Source organism: Carcharhinus amblyrhynchos, chromosome 33, assembly GCF_965287045.1.
Source record: "Carcharhinus amblyrhynchos chromosome 33, sCarAmb.v2.hapA, whole genome shotgun sequence".
In the NCBI taxonomy this organism is placed as follows: Eukaryota; Metazoa; Chordata; class Chondrichthyes; order Carcharhiniformes; family Carcharhinidae; genus Carcharhinus; species Carcharhinus amblyrhynchos.
Window position 1 is genome coordinate 4592831 of NC_137356.1, and position 15846 is coordinate 4608676.

Below are 15846 nucleotides of genomic sequence, written 5' to 3' on the forward strand. Positions count from 1 at the left end.
AGGGCAATTGGCTACAGGAGTTGGGACGTCTTGTTGAAGTTGTACAAGACATTGGTAAGGCCACACTTGGAATACTGTGTACAGTTCTGGTCACCCAATTATAAAAAGGATATTATTAAACTGGAAAGAGTGCAGAAAAGATCTACTAGGATGCTACCGGGACTTGATGGTTTGAATTATAAGGAGAGGCTGGATAGACTGGGACTTTTTTCTCTGAAGCGTAGGAGGCTGAGGGGTGATCTTATAGAGGTCTATAAAATAATGAAAGGCACAGATCAGCAAGATAGTCAATATCTTTTCCCAAAGGTAGGGGAGTCTAAAACTAGAGGGCAGAGGATTAATGTGAGAGGGGAGAGATACAAAAGGGTTTTAGAGGGGCAATTTTTTCACACAGAGGGTGGTGAGTGTCTGGTACAACTTACCAGACGTAGTCGTTTAAAAAACATTAGACAGTTAATGGGTAAGATGGGTATAGAGGGATAGGGGCCAAATGTGGGCAATTGGGACTAGCTTAGGGGTTTTAAATAAAAGGGCAGAATGGACGAGTTGGGCCAAAGGGCCTGTTTCCATGCTGTAAACCTCTATGACAATAATTAGGGATGGGCAATAAATGCTGGCCCAGTCAGTGATGCCCATGTCACTTAAATGAAAAATATACATTGAAGGCAAAACCTAAGACCCTTGCAACTACTAACTAGGGGAGGGGGGAGGGCAGAAGCCCCTCCCTAAACCTCCCCTCCCCGCTCCGTAAAACCCATCACTTTGAGCAAACCTTTTAATCAATTGTCCAATAACGCTCCTGCAAAATGACACGGGATGTTTTATCACACTAAAGGTGCTATATAAATTCAGGTTGTTGCGATGGAGAGCAGTTAAGCTCCAGGGTCACTGTTGAAAGTTCTCTCGCAGCTGTATCTGTGCAGATAACCACAGTGCTGGTATCTATATCATAGAAGACCCACAGTACAGAGAGGGCCGTTCAGCCCATCGAGTCTGCATCAACTCTCTGACAAGCCCTCGTCCCCATCCTATTCCCGTAACTCCACATACTTAGCATGGCTAATCCACCTTACCTGTACGTCTTGGGACACCAAAGGGCAATCTAGCATGGCCAATCCACCTAGAATCCCTACAGTGCAGAAGGAGGCCATTCAGTCCACCGAGTCTGCACCGACAACAATCCCACCCAGGCCCCATCCCCATAACCCCATATTTACCCCATTAATATCTCTAACCTTCACACTTTGGGAAATTAAGGTGCAATTTAGCATGTCCAATCCACCTAACCAGCCGTCTTTCGCACTGTGGGAGGAAACTGGAGGACCTGGAGGGAGCCCACGCAGACACGGGGAGAATGTGCAGTCTCCACCCAGACAGTGGCCCAAGCCAGGAATTGAACCCGGGTCCCTGGTGCTCTGAGATAGCAGTGCTAACCACTGTGCCACTCTACATTCTGGCAGTTTCCTGACAGTGTTCTTGATTCTCTTGTTAATCATGGGAAATGAGGACCTTTTTGAAGTTGATTTTTTAAAAAATCTGACCTGCTGCATCGAAGGTCAGTTCTCTCACTGTCAAAATTCTGGAAGGCTTTGTGATTGACAGGGTGAAGATTGGTTTGGAGAAATGGATGGGGATAACGGATCTTACCGAGGGATTGGGACATTGTTGTTGGGTTGTTTGATCTGAAGAAAACCATTTTGAATGTGCAATGAAGGGAAAGATGAAACTTAACCGCAAACGACATTGGCAATTTCCTGTTAACCTGTATTTATGCTTAACTCATTAAACAATTGGAATGAAATACTAGTTTCTGTTTCCACCATTACAACACAAACATCTCACTGATTAAATCATTTTTTCACAGTTTATTCAGGATCTGACGCTGCACTCACATAGCCGCACACTCATCCTTAAACCCTCACATATACCCACACACACACTCTCACACTCACACACTCACCCACAGACACACACTCTCACACTCACACACTCTCACACACACACTCTCATACTCACCCACAGACACACACACTCACCCACACACACACACTCACACACTCATCCACACACACACACACACACACACTCACACACACACTCACACACACACACACACACACACACCCACTCTCACACAAACACACACACACACCCTCACACACACACCACCTCACACACTCACACTCACACACTCACCCACAGACTCACACAGACACACACACACACACACACACACACACTCATACACACATACTCACACATACGCCCACACACATAAACACACACATACTTGCACACTCACACACACACTCACACACACACACACACACACACACACTCACACATATATACACACTGTATAATTATAGAATCCCGACAGTGTAGAAGGAGCCCCTTCAGCATTGATCAAAGTCTCACCCAGACCTATTCCCATAACCCTGCTAATTCCCCTGACACTAAGGGGCAATTCAGCATGGCCAGTCCCTCTAACCCGCACAGAGGAAACTGGAGCACCCGGAGGAAACCCACGCAGACACGGAGACAATGTGCAAACTCCACACAGACAGTGACCCAAGCTGGGAATTGAGCTGGGTCCTTGGTGCTGTGAGGCAGCAGTGCTAACCCACTGTGCCAAGAAAGAGGCCATTTGGCCCATCGAGTCTGCAGCAACCACAATCCCACCCAGGCCTTATTCTCATAACCCTACACATTTACCCTGCTAATCCCCCTGACACTAGGGTCAATTTAGCAAGGCCAATCCATCTTGGGTTCATGTCACACGAGCTGTATTGCCTGGGCTTGCAAAATCTTCCTAACTGTCCTGTCTGGAGACAATACACATCTCTTTAAGCTGTGCTTAACCCTCTCTCCACTCACATTGTCTGTACCTTTAAAGACTTGATTGCCTGTTAAGACTCTCATTCCAACCATTATCTTATAATTGAGCCTGTGTCTATATATGCCCTGTTTGTGAACACAACTCCCACTCACCTGATGAAGGAGCAGTGCTCCGAAAGCCCATGATTCCAAATAAACCTGTGGGACTTTAACCTGGTGTTGTGAGACTGCTTACTGGAGAAACTTGGTTTGTTCTCACTGGAGCGACAGAGATTGAGGGGGAGAACTGATCGAAGTCTACAAGATTATGAGAGGTATGGACAGAGTGGATAGTCAGAAGCTTTTTCCCAGGGTGGAAGAGTCAATTATTCGGGGGCACAGGTTTAAGGTGCGAAGGGCAAGGTTTAAAGGAGATGCACGAGGCAAGTAATTTACTGAGTGTGATGGGTGCCTGGAACTCGCTGCCGGAGGAGGTGGTAGAAGCAGATATGATAGTGAGTTTTAAGGGACATCTGGACAAATACATGATGGGAACCTTGGAAGGGTTGGAGTTTTAGTTCAGTCAGACAGCATGGCTGAAATTTTCTTTATTCTTCGTTCTTTGTCCAAACAAAAACCTCCCATAGACAAAAAAAATCATTTGCCAAAGTTTAACACAGCAAAGACTAATGATCAGTGATTCTGGAACTGAGTTCTTTGGTTGGAGAGTTGAAACCCTGATGTCTCAATCTTGTAACTTCTAGCAGCCCTCTGGATGCAGCCAGAACAGCCTGAGGTAAGAACAGCTTCCCAGAAGACCAAGAAGAGAATCTAGGCAAACCAACCACCAACAGTGGATTTTCCACTCCAGGAAGAAAAGAAGCCTTGCTTTCAGCTAACCAGCAAGATTTCCAATTCCAGGAAGAGAGAAACACTTCTTTTCTGCTTGATGTCCCTTCTTAAACTAAAACTGCAGCCAGCCAAATAGAAAATGAAACCTTAAATTCACTGGGAAGGGGAAAAAAAAGCCTATCCAAAATACATGACCTTCCTCCTAACAATGCAGGATCATGAAACAATCCCAGAAAATGTCTGTAACCCATTGTAAAATAAATAAAACCCCATTTAAGTAGCAATAAAAAGGACTTCTAGCAGCTGGCAACAATGAGAGCAAAACTGCTTACAGCTGCAGAGAACATGATTTAAAATAAAACATTTCTTGAAGGTACACTAATGTCACAATACACAGATACATATACACATTCACACCTGCACACACATCCACATATACACACTCACCTTCTGACAATCTACATATACATGTACACATATACACACACACATACCTGTCCAAATATCCATGTATATACATATATACACCCACACACCCATCCACATAGACAGATACACATGCACACACCCACACACACCCCCATACATATCCAAGCGTCCACAACAACACCAACTACACATATACCTACCCACATGACAGACAGCCCCATACTCCCATGTAAGTATGCAAACACACACACACACAAGCCCATCAATCTTCCCCCCCCCCCACCCCACACACACACACACACACACACACACACACGTAGCCATTCACACGCATACCTGGTTAAACACCCACACACCTGCATATAAATGCACAAGCAGAAAAACGCACCCACATACATATGCGTGCACACACCCCTGCTCATACATAAAAACTGTCAGATGTACACACAATATTACATATACAAGGTGTTATATTTTGTTATATTAACTATAGAAAGGTAGGAACTATTTAACTGGAAACGATCTGGTATGTGTAGATATTCTGGAGGGCTACACTGCTGACCTGCGCTAAAGAATCATTTGATGTCTAATGAAACCAGTCCAAACAAGGCGGCCTGACGAGTATTGAAGATGAAGAGTTCTCATCCTTATCAGCTTAGAGTCTGATTGGGGAGACTAAAGGCAAGGACACGCATCACACTTATTACCCATCCCAGAAGGTGCTGACAGCGCAGTTACCAACTCCAGACAAGCATAGTCCTGGAGGGCCCATTGCAGAATCCCACACGTTCAGACGCCTCTCTTCATCAAATTGCTTTTTCCCCCAAACAATCCCCAATATTTAAATAAACAAATGTCATTTTCTTTTCGAATCACACCCCCCCCCCCATGGTTCTTTTCTCCTACAGTTTCCTGGAGATTAATTCCCAATGCCAGGAGGGTTGGCAACCCAAATCGGTGGACCTTCCTTTCTTCTTGAACTGCTTCAGGGACCTTGGAGGGGAATGGACTATTCAGAGTTTGCACATTCTCCCCGTGTCTGCATGGGTTCTTTCCGGATGGTCCAGTTCCGTCCCACACTCCAAAGATGTGCAGGTTAGGAGCATTGGCCATGCGAAATTACCCCTTAGTGTCCAAAGATGTGTGGGTTAGATGGATTGGCCATGCTAAATTGTCCCTTAGTGAACAAAGATGTGCAGGTTAGGCGGATTGGCCATGCTAAATTGTCCCTTAGTGTCCAAAGATGTTGGGTTAGATGGATTGGCCATGCTAAATTGCCCCTTAGTGTCCAAAGATGTGCAGGTTAAGGGGATCGGCCCAGGTAAATGCAGGGATGGGGGTGGGTGAAGGAGTGGGGGGAGCAGTGCTGGGTGAGATGCTGTTTCAGAGCCTCACAGCGGGCGCGATGGGCCGAATGGCCTCCTTCTGCACTGTCGGTGTTCTATGGCGGTCCCGCAAAGGGGTTCTGTGTCGTCCGATCTGGCCTGGGGCTGGCTGTCCAAATCACAGTGTGGTGACATTGACAAAATCGGCAAGGATCACAGCGGGCCAGAGTCCGCAGGCCGAGCCGGGCTGACTCTACACTTCACACGATGGGACTATAGGCCCTAATTCCACCTCTAAACCCATTCGACATCTCACCCTCAGGAATGCAATACAGCCTTTACCCAGCTGAAGGCACAGAGAGAGAGAGAGAGAGAGAGAGGAACTTGGCACAGACCAGCTACCACGCTGTGAAGAGTTGTACAAGAGAGCATTAATTATCTCTGCACATCGCCTCGTCACTTTGATAAGATAAGGAGGGTATGGGAGGTACAGCCGAGTGTTATCTCTCGCACACTGTGCTTGGAAGGAGCAAGAATGCACTCATCATTAAACCACAACCGCTTTGAAAAGATAAACAGCAGATACATTCTTGGCCTACTCAGGCCTCAAGCTTTTTATGTGAGGGGAATGATTTAGTGCCACTTCCTGTAGCGATTTAGAGACATTCTGACCAATCCCAGGCCTGGGAACGGCTGAGGATTCTGTGTCTGTACTCGTTGGAGTTTAGAAGGAGGAGGGGGGGATCTTATTGAAACTTACAGGATACTGCCAGGCCTGGATAGGGTGGGCGTGGAGAGGATTTTTTCACTAGTAGGAAAAACTAAAACCGGAGGGCACAACCTCAGGCTAAAGGGGCAATCCTTTAAAACAGAAATAAGGAGGAATTCCTTCAGCCAGAGAGTGGTGAATCTTTGCCGCAGAATGATAGGGAGTGGGATAGCTTGATCTTGGGATTGGACATAGCTCGGCACAACATTGAGGGCCGAAGGGCCTGTACTGTGCTGTAATGTTCTATGTTCTAAGGCTGTGGAGGCCAGGCCATTGAGTGTCTTTCAGACAGAGATAGATAGGTTCTTGATTAATGAGGGGATCGGGGTTATGGGGAGAGGGCAGGAGAATGGGGATGAGAAAAAATATCAGCCATGATTGAATGGCAGAGCAGACTCGATGGGCCGAGTGGCCTAATTCTGCTCCTGTGTCTTATAGTCTTATGGGTTCTGCAGGATCTCAGAGAATATTCCTGGGGGCAAACACTTCACTGGCCCAGTGAAGCAGTTGAGGCTCCCTCATTGAATGTTTTTAAGGCAAGGATGGATAGATTTTTGAACAGTAAAGGAATTAAGGGTTACGGTGAGCGGCCAAGTTTGATTATTTGTGTCTTTGCTCCTTTTCTTGGTGACTGCGATGGTGCATTTGTTCCCAGCTGCCTTGGTGCAAAGTTCACCTCAGGAGTTGTTGCAATTTGGCAATCTGGAACCATTTCTTAAATTAATATATGGGGTGTGGGCGACGCTGGCTAGATCAGAATTTATTGCCCATCTCTAAATGCCCCTTGAGAAGGTAATGGTGAACCACTTTCTTGAACTGCGGGAGTCCATGTGGTGTAGGTACACCTTCAGCGCTGTTAGGGAGGGAGTTCCAGGATTTTGACCCAGTGACAGTGAAGGAACAGCTGAGGCAGAATGGCTAGATGGCCTACTCCTGCTCCTATTTCTTATGTTCTTAGAATCATGGAATCCCTACAGTGCAGAAGGAGGCCATTCAGCCCATTGAATCCCACCACAATCCCACCCAGGCCCTATCCCCTTAACCCCATGCATTTACCCTACCTAGATCCCCTGATGCTAAGGAGCAATTTAGCATGGCCAATCTGCCAAACCCGCACATCTTTGGACTGTGGGAGGAAACCGGAGCACCCGGAGGAAACCCACGCAGACACAGGGAGAATGTGCAAACTCCACACAGAGAGTGACCCAAGTCGGGAATCGAACCTGGGTCCCTGGCGCTGTGAAGCAACAGTGCTAACCACCGTGCCACCTCTGAAGTATAAATAGTTAACCCTGTCAATTTTCCTAGCTGGACACTTTAAAAACTTTGCTTCTCCTGTAATTCCAAGTCTATCATTACAGCATCAACATCAATGGCTAATGTCCTATCTCCATTTTCCTGGCCTGAATCCATCCTTTCTAATCCTACTCCTGGGATCTCATACCCCCTGCCGCAGTTTAAATACTCCCCAACAGAACTAGCAAAACCCCCCCCGCAAGAACATTGCCCCCAGCTCTGCCTGGGCCTGGGCCGTCCAGTATGCACAGGTTCCAAATTCCCCAGATCTGGTCCCAGTGCCTCCAGAATCTGAATCCCTCCTGGCACACCATTCCTCCAGCCACGTGTGAATTTAGTCTCTCTGGTCATTCCTGCTCTCGCACGCATGCGGAACTGGGAATAATGCTGAGATCCTGCATTTTTATTTATCTCCTAAGTACTCAGCCTGCAGTTCCTCATTCCCCTTAGTTTATCTGTGTTGTTGGTACCAATGTGTATCCATTGCCTCTGCCTGTTCACCTTCTCTTCCCAGAATGGTGTGCAGCCGCTCCGTGACATCCCAGAACCTGGCACCAGGGAGCGGACGTACCATCCTTGAGTCATGTTTCCAGAAGCATCTGCCTTTGCCCCTAACCATCGAATCCCTTATCCCTATATCCAATATAGAGTCCTCGTTCAGGATTCTTTTCAGGTTAACATGCAGGTTAACTTCTTAACACAAAGGGGTGCAGAGGAGATTCACTAGGTTGATCCCGGAGTTGAGAGGGTTGGCTTATGAGGAGAGACTGAGTAGACTGGGGCTATACTCATTGGAATTCAGAAGAATGAGGGGAGATTTTATAGAAACATATAAGATTATGAAGGGAATAGATAAGATAGAAGCAGGGAAGTTGTTTCCACTGGCGGGTGAAACTAGGACTAGGGGGCATGACCTCAAAATAAGGGGGAACAGATTTAAGACTGAGTTGAGGAGGAAATTCTTCACCCAAAGGGTTGTGAATCTGTGGAATTCCCTGCCCAATTGAGGCTACCTCATTGAATGCTTTTAAGGCAAGGATAGATACATTTTTGAACAGTAAAGGAATTAAGGCTTAGTTGGACACTAAGGGGCAGGTTGGTGGCAAATACAATGTTGTCTTTGTATTTGCATGACTCTGTGACTCTATTTGTTTCCAGAGGACAAGAGCATGGCTGTATTGCTGAGGCCTTATCAGGCTGTGGTCAGACCACAGTTGGAATATTGTGAGCAATTCTGGGTCCCGTATTTAAGGAAGGCTTTCCCGGCCCTGGAGAGCATCCAGAATGAAAGGCTTGACGTACGAGAAGTGTTGGAGGACTCTGAGTCTGTATTTGACAGAGTTTACAAGAATGAGCGGGGGGGAGGGGGGGCATAAATTGCAGCATTCCGCTGTGCGGGGGATCCTGGGTGTCCTTGTGCAGGAATCACAAGGAGTTGGTTTGCAGGTGCAGCAGGTAATTAAGAAGGCAAATGGAATTTTGTCCTTCATTGTTAGAGGGATGGAGTTTAAAAACAGTGAGGTTATGTTGCAGCTGTATAAGGTGCTGGTGAGGCCACACCTGGAGTACTGTGTACAGTTTTGGTCTCCTTACTTGAGAAAGGATATACTGGCACTGGAGGGGGTGCAGAGAAGATTCACTGGGTTGATTCCGGAGTTGAGAGGGTTGGCTTATGAGGAGAGACTGAGTAGACTGAGGCTATACTCATTGGAATTCAGAAAAATGAGGGGAGATCTTATTGAAACATATAAAATTATGAAGGGAATGGATAAGATAGAAGCAGGGAAGTTGTTTTCCACTGGCGGGTGAAACTAGAACTTGGGGGCATAGCCTCAAAATAAGGGGGAGCAGATTTAGGACTGAGTTGAGGAGGAGCTTCTTCACACAAAGTGTTGTGAATCTGTGGAATTCCCTGCCCAGTTGAGGCTCCCTCATTGAATGTTTTTAAGGCAAGGATAGATAGACTTTTGAACAGCAGAGGAATTAAGGGTTATGGTGAGCGGGCGGGTAAGTGAAGCTGATTCCACGGAAAGATCAGCCATGATCTTATTGAATGGCACAGCAGGCTCGAGGGGCCAGATGGCCTAATCCTGCTCCTAGTTCTTATGTTCTTATCTCATTGAAACTTGCAGAATACTGAAAGGCCTGGATGGAGTGGACGTGGGGAAGATGTCTCCATTAGTTGGAAAGACTCAGATCCGAGGGCACGGCCTTTGAATAAAGGCAGGACACTTTAGAACTGAGATGAGGAGGAATTTCTTTACCCAGAGGGAGGTGAATCTGTGGAACTCTTTGCCACAGAGGAGGCCGGGTCATTGAGTGTCTTTAAGACAGAGATAGGTAGGTTCTTGATTGATAAGGGGATCAAAGACTATGGAGAGAATGAGGTTGAGAAATGTATCAGCCATGATTGAATAGCAGAGTAGACTCGATGGGCCGAGTGGCCTAATTCTGCTTCTATATCTTATGGTCTTATGCGGGACGGGCTTTGTAGATGCCTCTCATTCATTGAGCCAACTTCAGTGAAGGTATAACAAGGCCAGGGTAACTGAAAATAATTGACCATCTTCAGAGAGTATCTTGAAAGTTGGTTGACTGACAGGGTGTTGAGTCATTCAAACGTAGTGAGAGGCCATTCAGCCCATTGAAGATAATGATGGGTGGACAAAATCTATCAGTCACCATTTTGAAAGGACAAACGTTATGTAACATTCTGAGGTGGATCCCCGGCACTCTGGAGCAGCACGGTGGCACAGTGGTTAGCACTGCTACCTCACAATGCCAGGGTCCTGGGTTCAATTCCCGGCTTGGGTCACTGCCTGTGCGGAGTCTGCACATTCTCACCGTGTCTGCATGGGTTTCCCCCGGGTGCTCCAGTTTCCTCCCACAGTTCAAAGATGTTAGGTGGATTGGCCATGCTAAACTAACCCTTAGTGGGACTAGCTAGGGTAAATATATGGGGATAGGGTCTGGGTGGGATTGTGGTCAGTGCTGACTCAATGGGCCAAATGGCCTCCTTCTGCAATGTAGGATTCTATGATTATTTCTGAATTTTGTAGTCACCGTTGTTTCCGGAGCAAAATGGGAACTTGTTTATGCACAGCAAGATCCAAAGAAACCAGCAATGACATAAATGGGTGGCAAGCTATTTTAAAGTTTATTTACTAGTCACAAGTAAGGCTTACATTAATACTGCAATGAAATTACTGTGAAATTCCCCTAGTCGCCACACTCTGGCACCTGTTTGGGTACACTGAGGGAGAATTTAGCACGGCCAATGCACCTAACCAGCACGTCTTTTGGACTGTGGGAAGAAACCGGAGCACCTGGAGGAAACCCACGCAGACACGGGGAGAATGTGCAAACTCCACACAGACAGTAACCCAAGCCGGGAATCGAACCCGGGTCCTTGGCGCTGTGAGGTGACAGTGCTAACCCACTGTGCCACCGTGGGTGCTGAAGGAGGAAGGCTGGGCAAGGGACAGAGACAACTCCCAGATCACCTACGGGCGCTGCCATAGGATGTTCTGAAGCATCCCCCCCGCAACTCCCTTCACTGCTGCCCAGGAAAGAGGTGGATGTGCTAGTATCTCATTCCAGCAGACAAGTTCCAGCAATGCAGCATCCCCTCGGTACTGTGCTTCAGTGGTAGCACAAGCTGCGGACTCGAGTGTGGAGTGAGGTTTTGAAGGAACATTGTTGTGACAGTCTATCAAACAGCAAACCCAACTGCTGGAGAGGTCTCAATCCCAGAGTGCAAACAAACAAATTCTGTGGGTGCCAATGTTTGAAGACATCTTAATCTCAAATTAATAAACACAGTTGCAATTTCCTTGGCACTGGTGACCTGATACAAATTAGAGCAGGGATTCATTCCTTGTGGATTTGCCAAGTGAACAGACTTTCCCTATCTCTCATCACAACCTCTTTAACTATTGTCACATCCACAGATGAAGAATTTGGCTGCAAGAAGGAAAGAAATTAGATAAGGGAGAAGCTGTGAATAAAACCAATTACAATCTCAGTAACCTCCTTCAATCACTACACCCCTCCCTATCTCTGTAACCTCCTCTAATCACTACAGCCCTCCCTATCTCTGTAACCTCCTCTAATCATTACACCCCTCCCTATCTCTGTAACTTTCTTCAATCACTACACCCCTCCCTATCTCTGTAACCTCCTCTAATCATTACACCCCTCCCTATCTCTGTAACCTCCTCTAATCATTACACCCCTCCCTATCTCTGTAACCTCCTCCAATCACTACAACCCTCCCTATCTCTGTAACCTCCTCCAATCACTACAACCCTCCCTATCTCTGTAACCTCCTCCAATCACTACACCCCTCCCTATCTCTGTGACCTCCTCTAATCACTACACCCCTCCCTATCTCTGTAACCTCCTCTAATCACTACACCCCTCCCTATCTCTGTAACTTCCTTCAATCACTACACTCCTCCCTATCTCTGTAACCTCCTCTAATCACTACAACCCTCCCGATCTGTGTAACCTCCTCTAATCTCTACAACCCTCCCTATCTCTGTAACTTCCTTCAATCACTACACCCCTCCCTATCTCTGTAACCTCCTCTAATCACTACAACCCTCCCTATTTCTGTAACCTCCTCTAATCACTACACCCCTCCCTATCTCTGTAACCTCCTCCAATCACTACACCCCTCCCTATCTCTGTAACCTCCTCCAATCACTACACCCCTCCCTATCTCTGTAACCTCCTCCAATCACTACATCCCTCCCTATCTCTGTAACCTCCTCTAATCACTACACCCCGCCCTATCTCTATAACCTCCTCCAGCCCCTACATGCTTCTCTATCTCTATAACCTCCTCCAGCCCCCTACACCCTGCCTATCCCTGTAACCTCCTCCAGCCCCTACACCCCTTTCCCTATATCTGTAACCTCCTCGTGCCCCTACACCCCCTCCCTATCTCTGTAACCTCCTCCAGCCCCTACACCCCCTCCCTATCTCTGTAATCTCCTCCAGCCCCTACACCCCCTCCCTATCTCTGTAACCTCCTCCAGCCCCTACACCCCTTTCCCTATCTTTGTAATCTCCTTCTGCCCCTACACCCCCTCCCTATCTCTGTAACCTCCTCCAGCCCCTACACCCCCTCCCTATCTCTGTAACCTCCTCCAGCCCCTACACCCCCTCCCTATCTCTGTAACCTCCTCCAGCCCCTACACCCCCTCCCTATCTCTGTAACCTCCTCCAGCCCCTACACCCCTCCCAAGATTGAGCCTTGGTCAACGCCAGAGGGAGTTGTGTAGGAGAAGGGGGATTAGGTGGTGATTCTCTGGTCAAGCCAGGTGAAAAGTCTGACAACACCAGGTTTTAGTCCAACCAATTTATTTGATAATAGACTCACAAGCTTTCGGGGTTAGTCCCTTCGTCAGGTGAATGGAGAGTTCTGGCCTCAGACAGAGCATATAAAGCACAGACAGTTTAGAGATTACTGATTAGAATGCGAATCCTTACACCTAACCTGCTGTTCAAGTCCTAAAGTGGCTGACAATGTGAGTGGAAGGAGCACTGATCACAGGTTAAAGAGATGTGTATTGTCTCCAGACAGTACAGTAAGTGAGGTTTTGCAAACCCAGGCAAGTCACGGGGGTTACAGATAGTGCGACATGAACCCAAGATCCCTGTTGAGACCGTCCTCATGTGTGCGGAACTTGAGTCTATTATCAAATAAATCGGTTGGACTAAAACCTGGTGTTGTCAGACTTTTTACTGTGTTTACGCCAGTCCAATGCTGGCATACCCACATCAAGATGTGGGTATAAATAGGTTGGACTAAAACCTGGTGTTGTCAGACTTTTTGCTATACCCACATCAAGCCAGGTGAACCAGTTGAACTGGTCTGGTCTATTATGTAGGTATCCATTGACTAGAAGTGCTTAAAGAACCATAAGGTCGCCTTGGTAACTCGAACACTGGGAGCTCTTTATTGTAGGTGTGCCCCGTTCCATAGTCAGATCTCACATGGGTTCCATATTGGGAGGAGCTAACACCGCAATGGTCACCTGACCCACACTCTTAAAGGGGCAGCACGCACCCCAAAATCCCAGTGAACACGTACAAGTATGTCACACGGCCAAATCAACTGGGAATTAGGACAACATCCAGGGCCTGGGCCAGCTGACATCGGCAAACTTGGTTTGAGTTGAGGAAGCAAGAGAGAGAGAGAGAGAAGCTGGGAGGCAGTGGGGAAGCAGTGGAGGAGGATGGTGAGGCCAGCAGGGTCAAAGGCCACAGGGAGGCCGAGAAGGAACAAGGGGGAAATGCCACGGACGGTCAGACTGGGTGAAATCTTACCCAAAAAATGGCTGAGTGTGGTTTCTGACGAGAAAAATGGGGGATGTGGGTGGGGGGGGGGGGGGGGGGTGCGGGAGGGGAGGAGTGGGGGGGGGGAAAGAAGGCTGTTACACCTGGGGGGGGGGTAGGGGTAGAGGTGGGGGTGGGTGGGGGTGACTTAACACGTTGGCAAAGCTCAGAGATCAGAACGCCATCTTTAAAGGACGCTCAGATCAGGGCCTGTATAAATCTCCACCTCCCGCGCCCCCTTCCCCCCCCCACAACCCGCCAACCCGCCACAGAGGCCTCAGGGCAGTCCCCACTTCCCCCCACCTCCATCCCACCATGGAGGTCTTGGGGACAACCCCCCCCACCCCGCTTCCACCCTCAATCAGGCCCCCCCCCCAAATCATCGATTTCTTCTCCACCCTCCCCCATTCCCCCTCGTACTTACCCGCCCTTCCCCCACTGCCTGGCCCTCTCGGGGTGGGGGGGGGGGTTGGGGGGAGCGGAGGGGCACTAGCCCCGGGATGATCACCAGGTGAACCTGGGTAAATAGTGCTCAGGTGACATTAGCGTGGCTCGTGTGGGATATCCGGTGGGCTGGAGGGTGGAATCCCGGAGAGGGAGCTCGGTAATGACGTGTTAATCTATTAAAGTGACCCTCCTGCAGGCCCCCGGCATGTTTTGCACCACTAGGCCAGTGAGGAGCCAGGGAGCTCAGAACTCCGGAACTCACCCTCTCGGGATTTAGAACCTGCTTCCCCATTCCTGCTGGGGGCCAGTTTGAGCTCAAAATGGTCAGGGGAGTCTGCCCTGCCTGGCCACCTCCGGGGGGAGGGCGGTATGAGCACTTTCCAACAAGATTGAACAGGTGCCCCTTAAACCTCTCCCCGCCCCCCCCCCCCCCCCCCGACCCTCCTCCAAAGTAAAGTAGGCTTGCATTAACACTGCAATGAAGTTACTGTGAAAATCCCCCAGTCGTCACACTCCGGCGCCTGCTTAGGTACACTGAGGGAGAATTTAGCACGGCCAATGCGCCCTAACCAGCACGTCTTTCGGACTGTGGGAGGAAACCGGAGCACCCGGAGGAAACCCACGTAGACACGGGGAGAACATGCAGACTCCACAAAGGCAGTGACCTAAGCTGGGAGTTGAACCCAGGCCCCTGGAGCTGTGAGGCAGCAGTGCTAACCTCATGCACAGACTTTATAAAGAGACTTATAAAATTCTAACAGGACTAGACAGGGTAGATGCAGGGAGGATGTTCCCGATGGTGGGGGTGTCCAGAACCAGGGGTCACAGTCTGAGGATTTGGGGTGGGCCACTTAGGACGGAGGTGAGGAGACATTTCTTCACCCAAAGAGTGGTGAGCCTGTGGAATTCATTACCCCACGAAATAGTTGATGTCAAAACATTGAATGTATCCAAGAGGTGGTTGGATATAGCACTTGGAGCGAATGGGATCAAAGGTTATGGGGAGAAAGCAGGATTAGGCTATTGAGTTGGATGATCAGCCATGATCTTGGTGAATGGTGGGGCAGGTTCGAAGGGCTGAATGGCCTCCTCCTGCTCCTGTGCTCTATGTTTCTATATGCCGCCCCAGTTTGCTTTGTACTGTCAGGTTTGTGATATCAGTTTGTCCATCTTGTGGGCTCTGGCTGTCCGAGTTGATCAAAGTTCATCGTTTTACACCCCGCCCACCAACGTTCCCTTCTTTAACCACAACGAATTTTATTCTTCAACGCTTCCCAGTTTACAAAACCAAGTTGGAAACTGATTAACTGCAGTGTGCAATAAATTCCCTGGGCGAGTCCACAAACAAGTTAGTTTGAACCCTAACCCGAAACCCTGACCCTAACCCTAACCCCAACCTTACCCTAACCCTAACCCTAACCCTAACCCTGACCCCAACCCTAACCCCAACCTTACCCTAACCCTAACCCTAACCCCAACCTTACCCTAACCCTAACCCTAACCCTAAACCCTAACCCTAACCCTTACCCTAACCCTAACCCCAGCCTTACCCTTACCCTAACCCGA

The 15846-nt window shown here is 48.4% G+C and overlaps 1 protein-coding gene across 1 annotated transcript in view; it reads left to right on the plus strand.

The window, feature by feature from the left end:
* The window catches only part of LOC145360884 (uncharacterized), a 39030-nt gene extending 23447 nt beyond the window's left edge, over positions 1-15583 (plus strand). The window contains exons 7-8 of the mRNA XM_080216385.1: positions 8647-8786; positions 15410-15583. Coding sequence (XP_080072511.1) covers positions 8647-8786; positions 15410-15583 — 314 coding nt within the window. The remainder of the gene's footprint in view (positions 1-8646; positions 8787-15409) is intronic.
* The last annotated feature ends 263 nt before the right edge of the window (positions 15584-15846 follow it).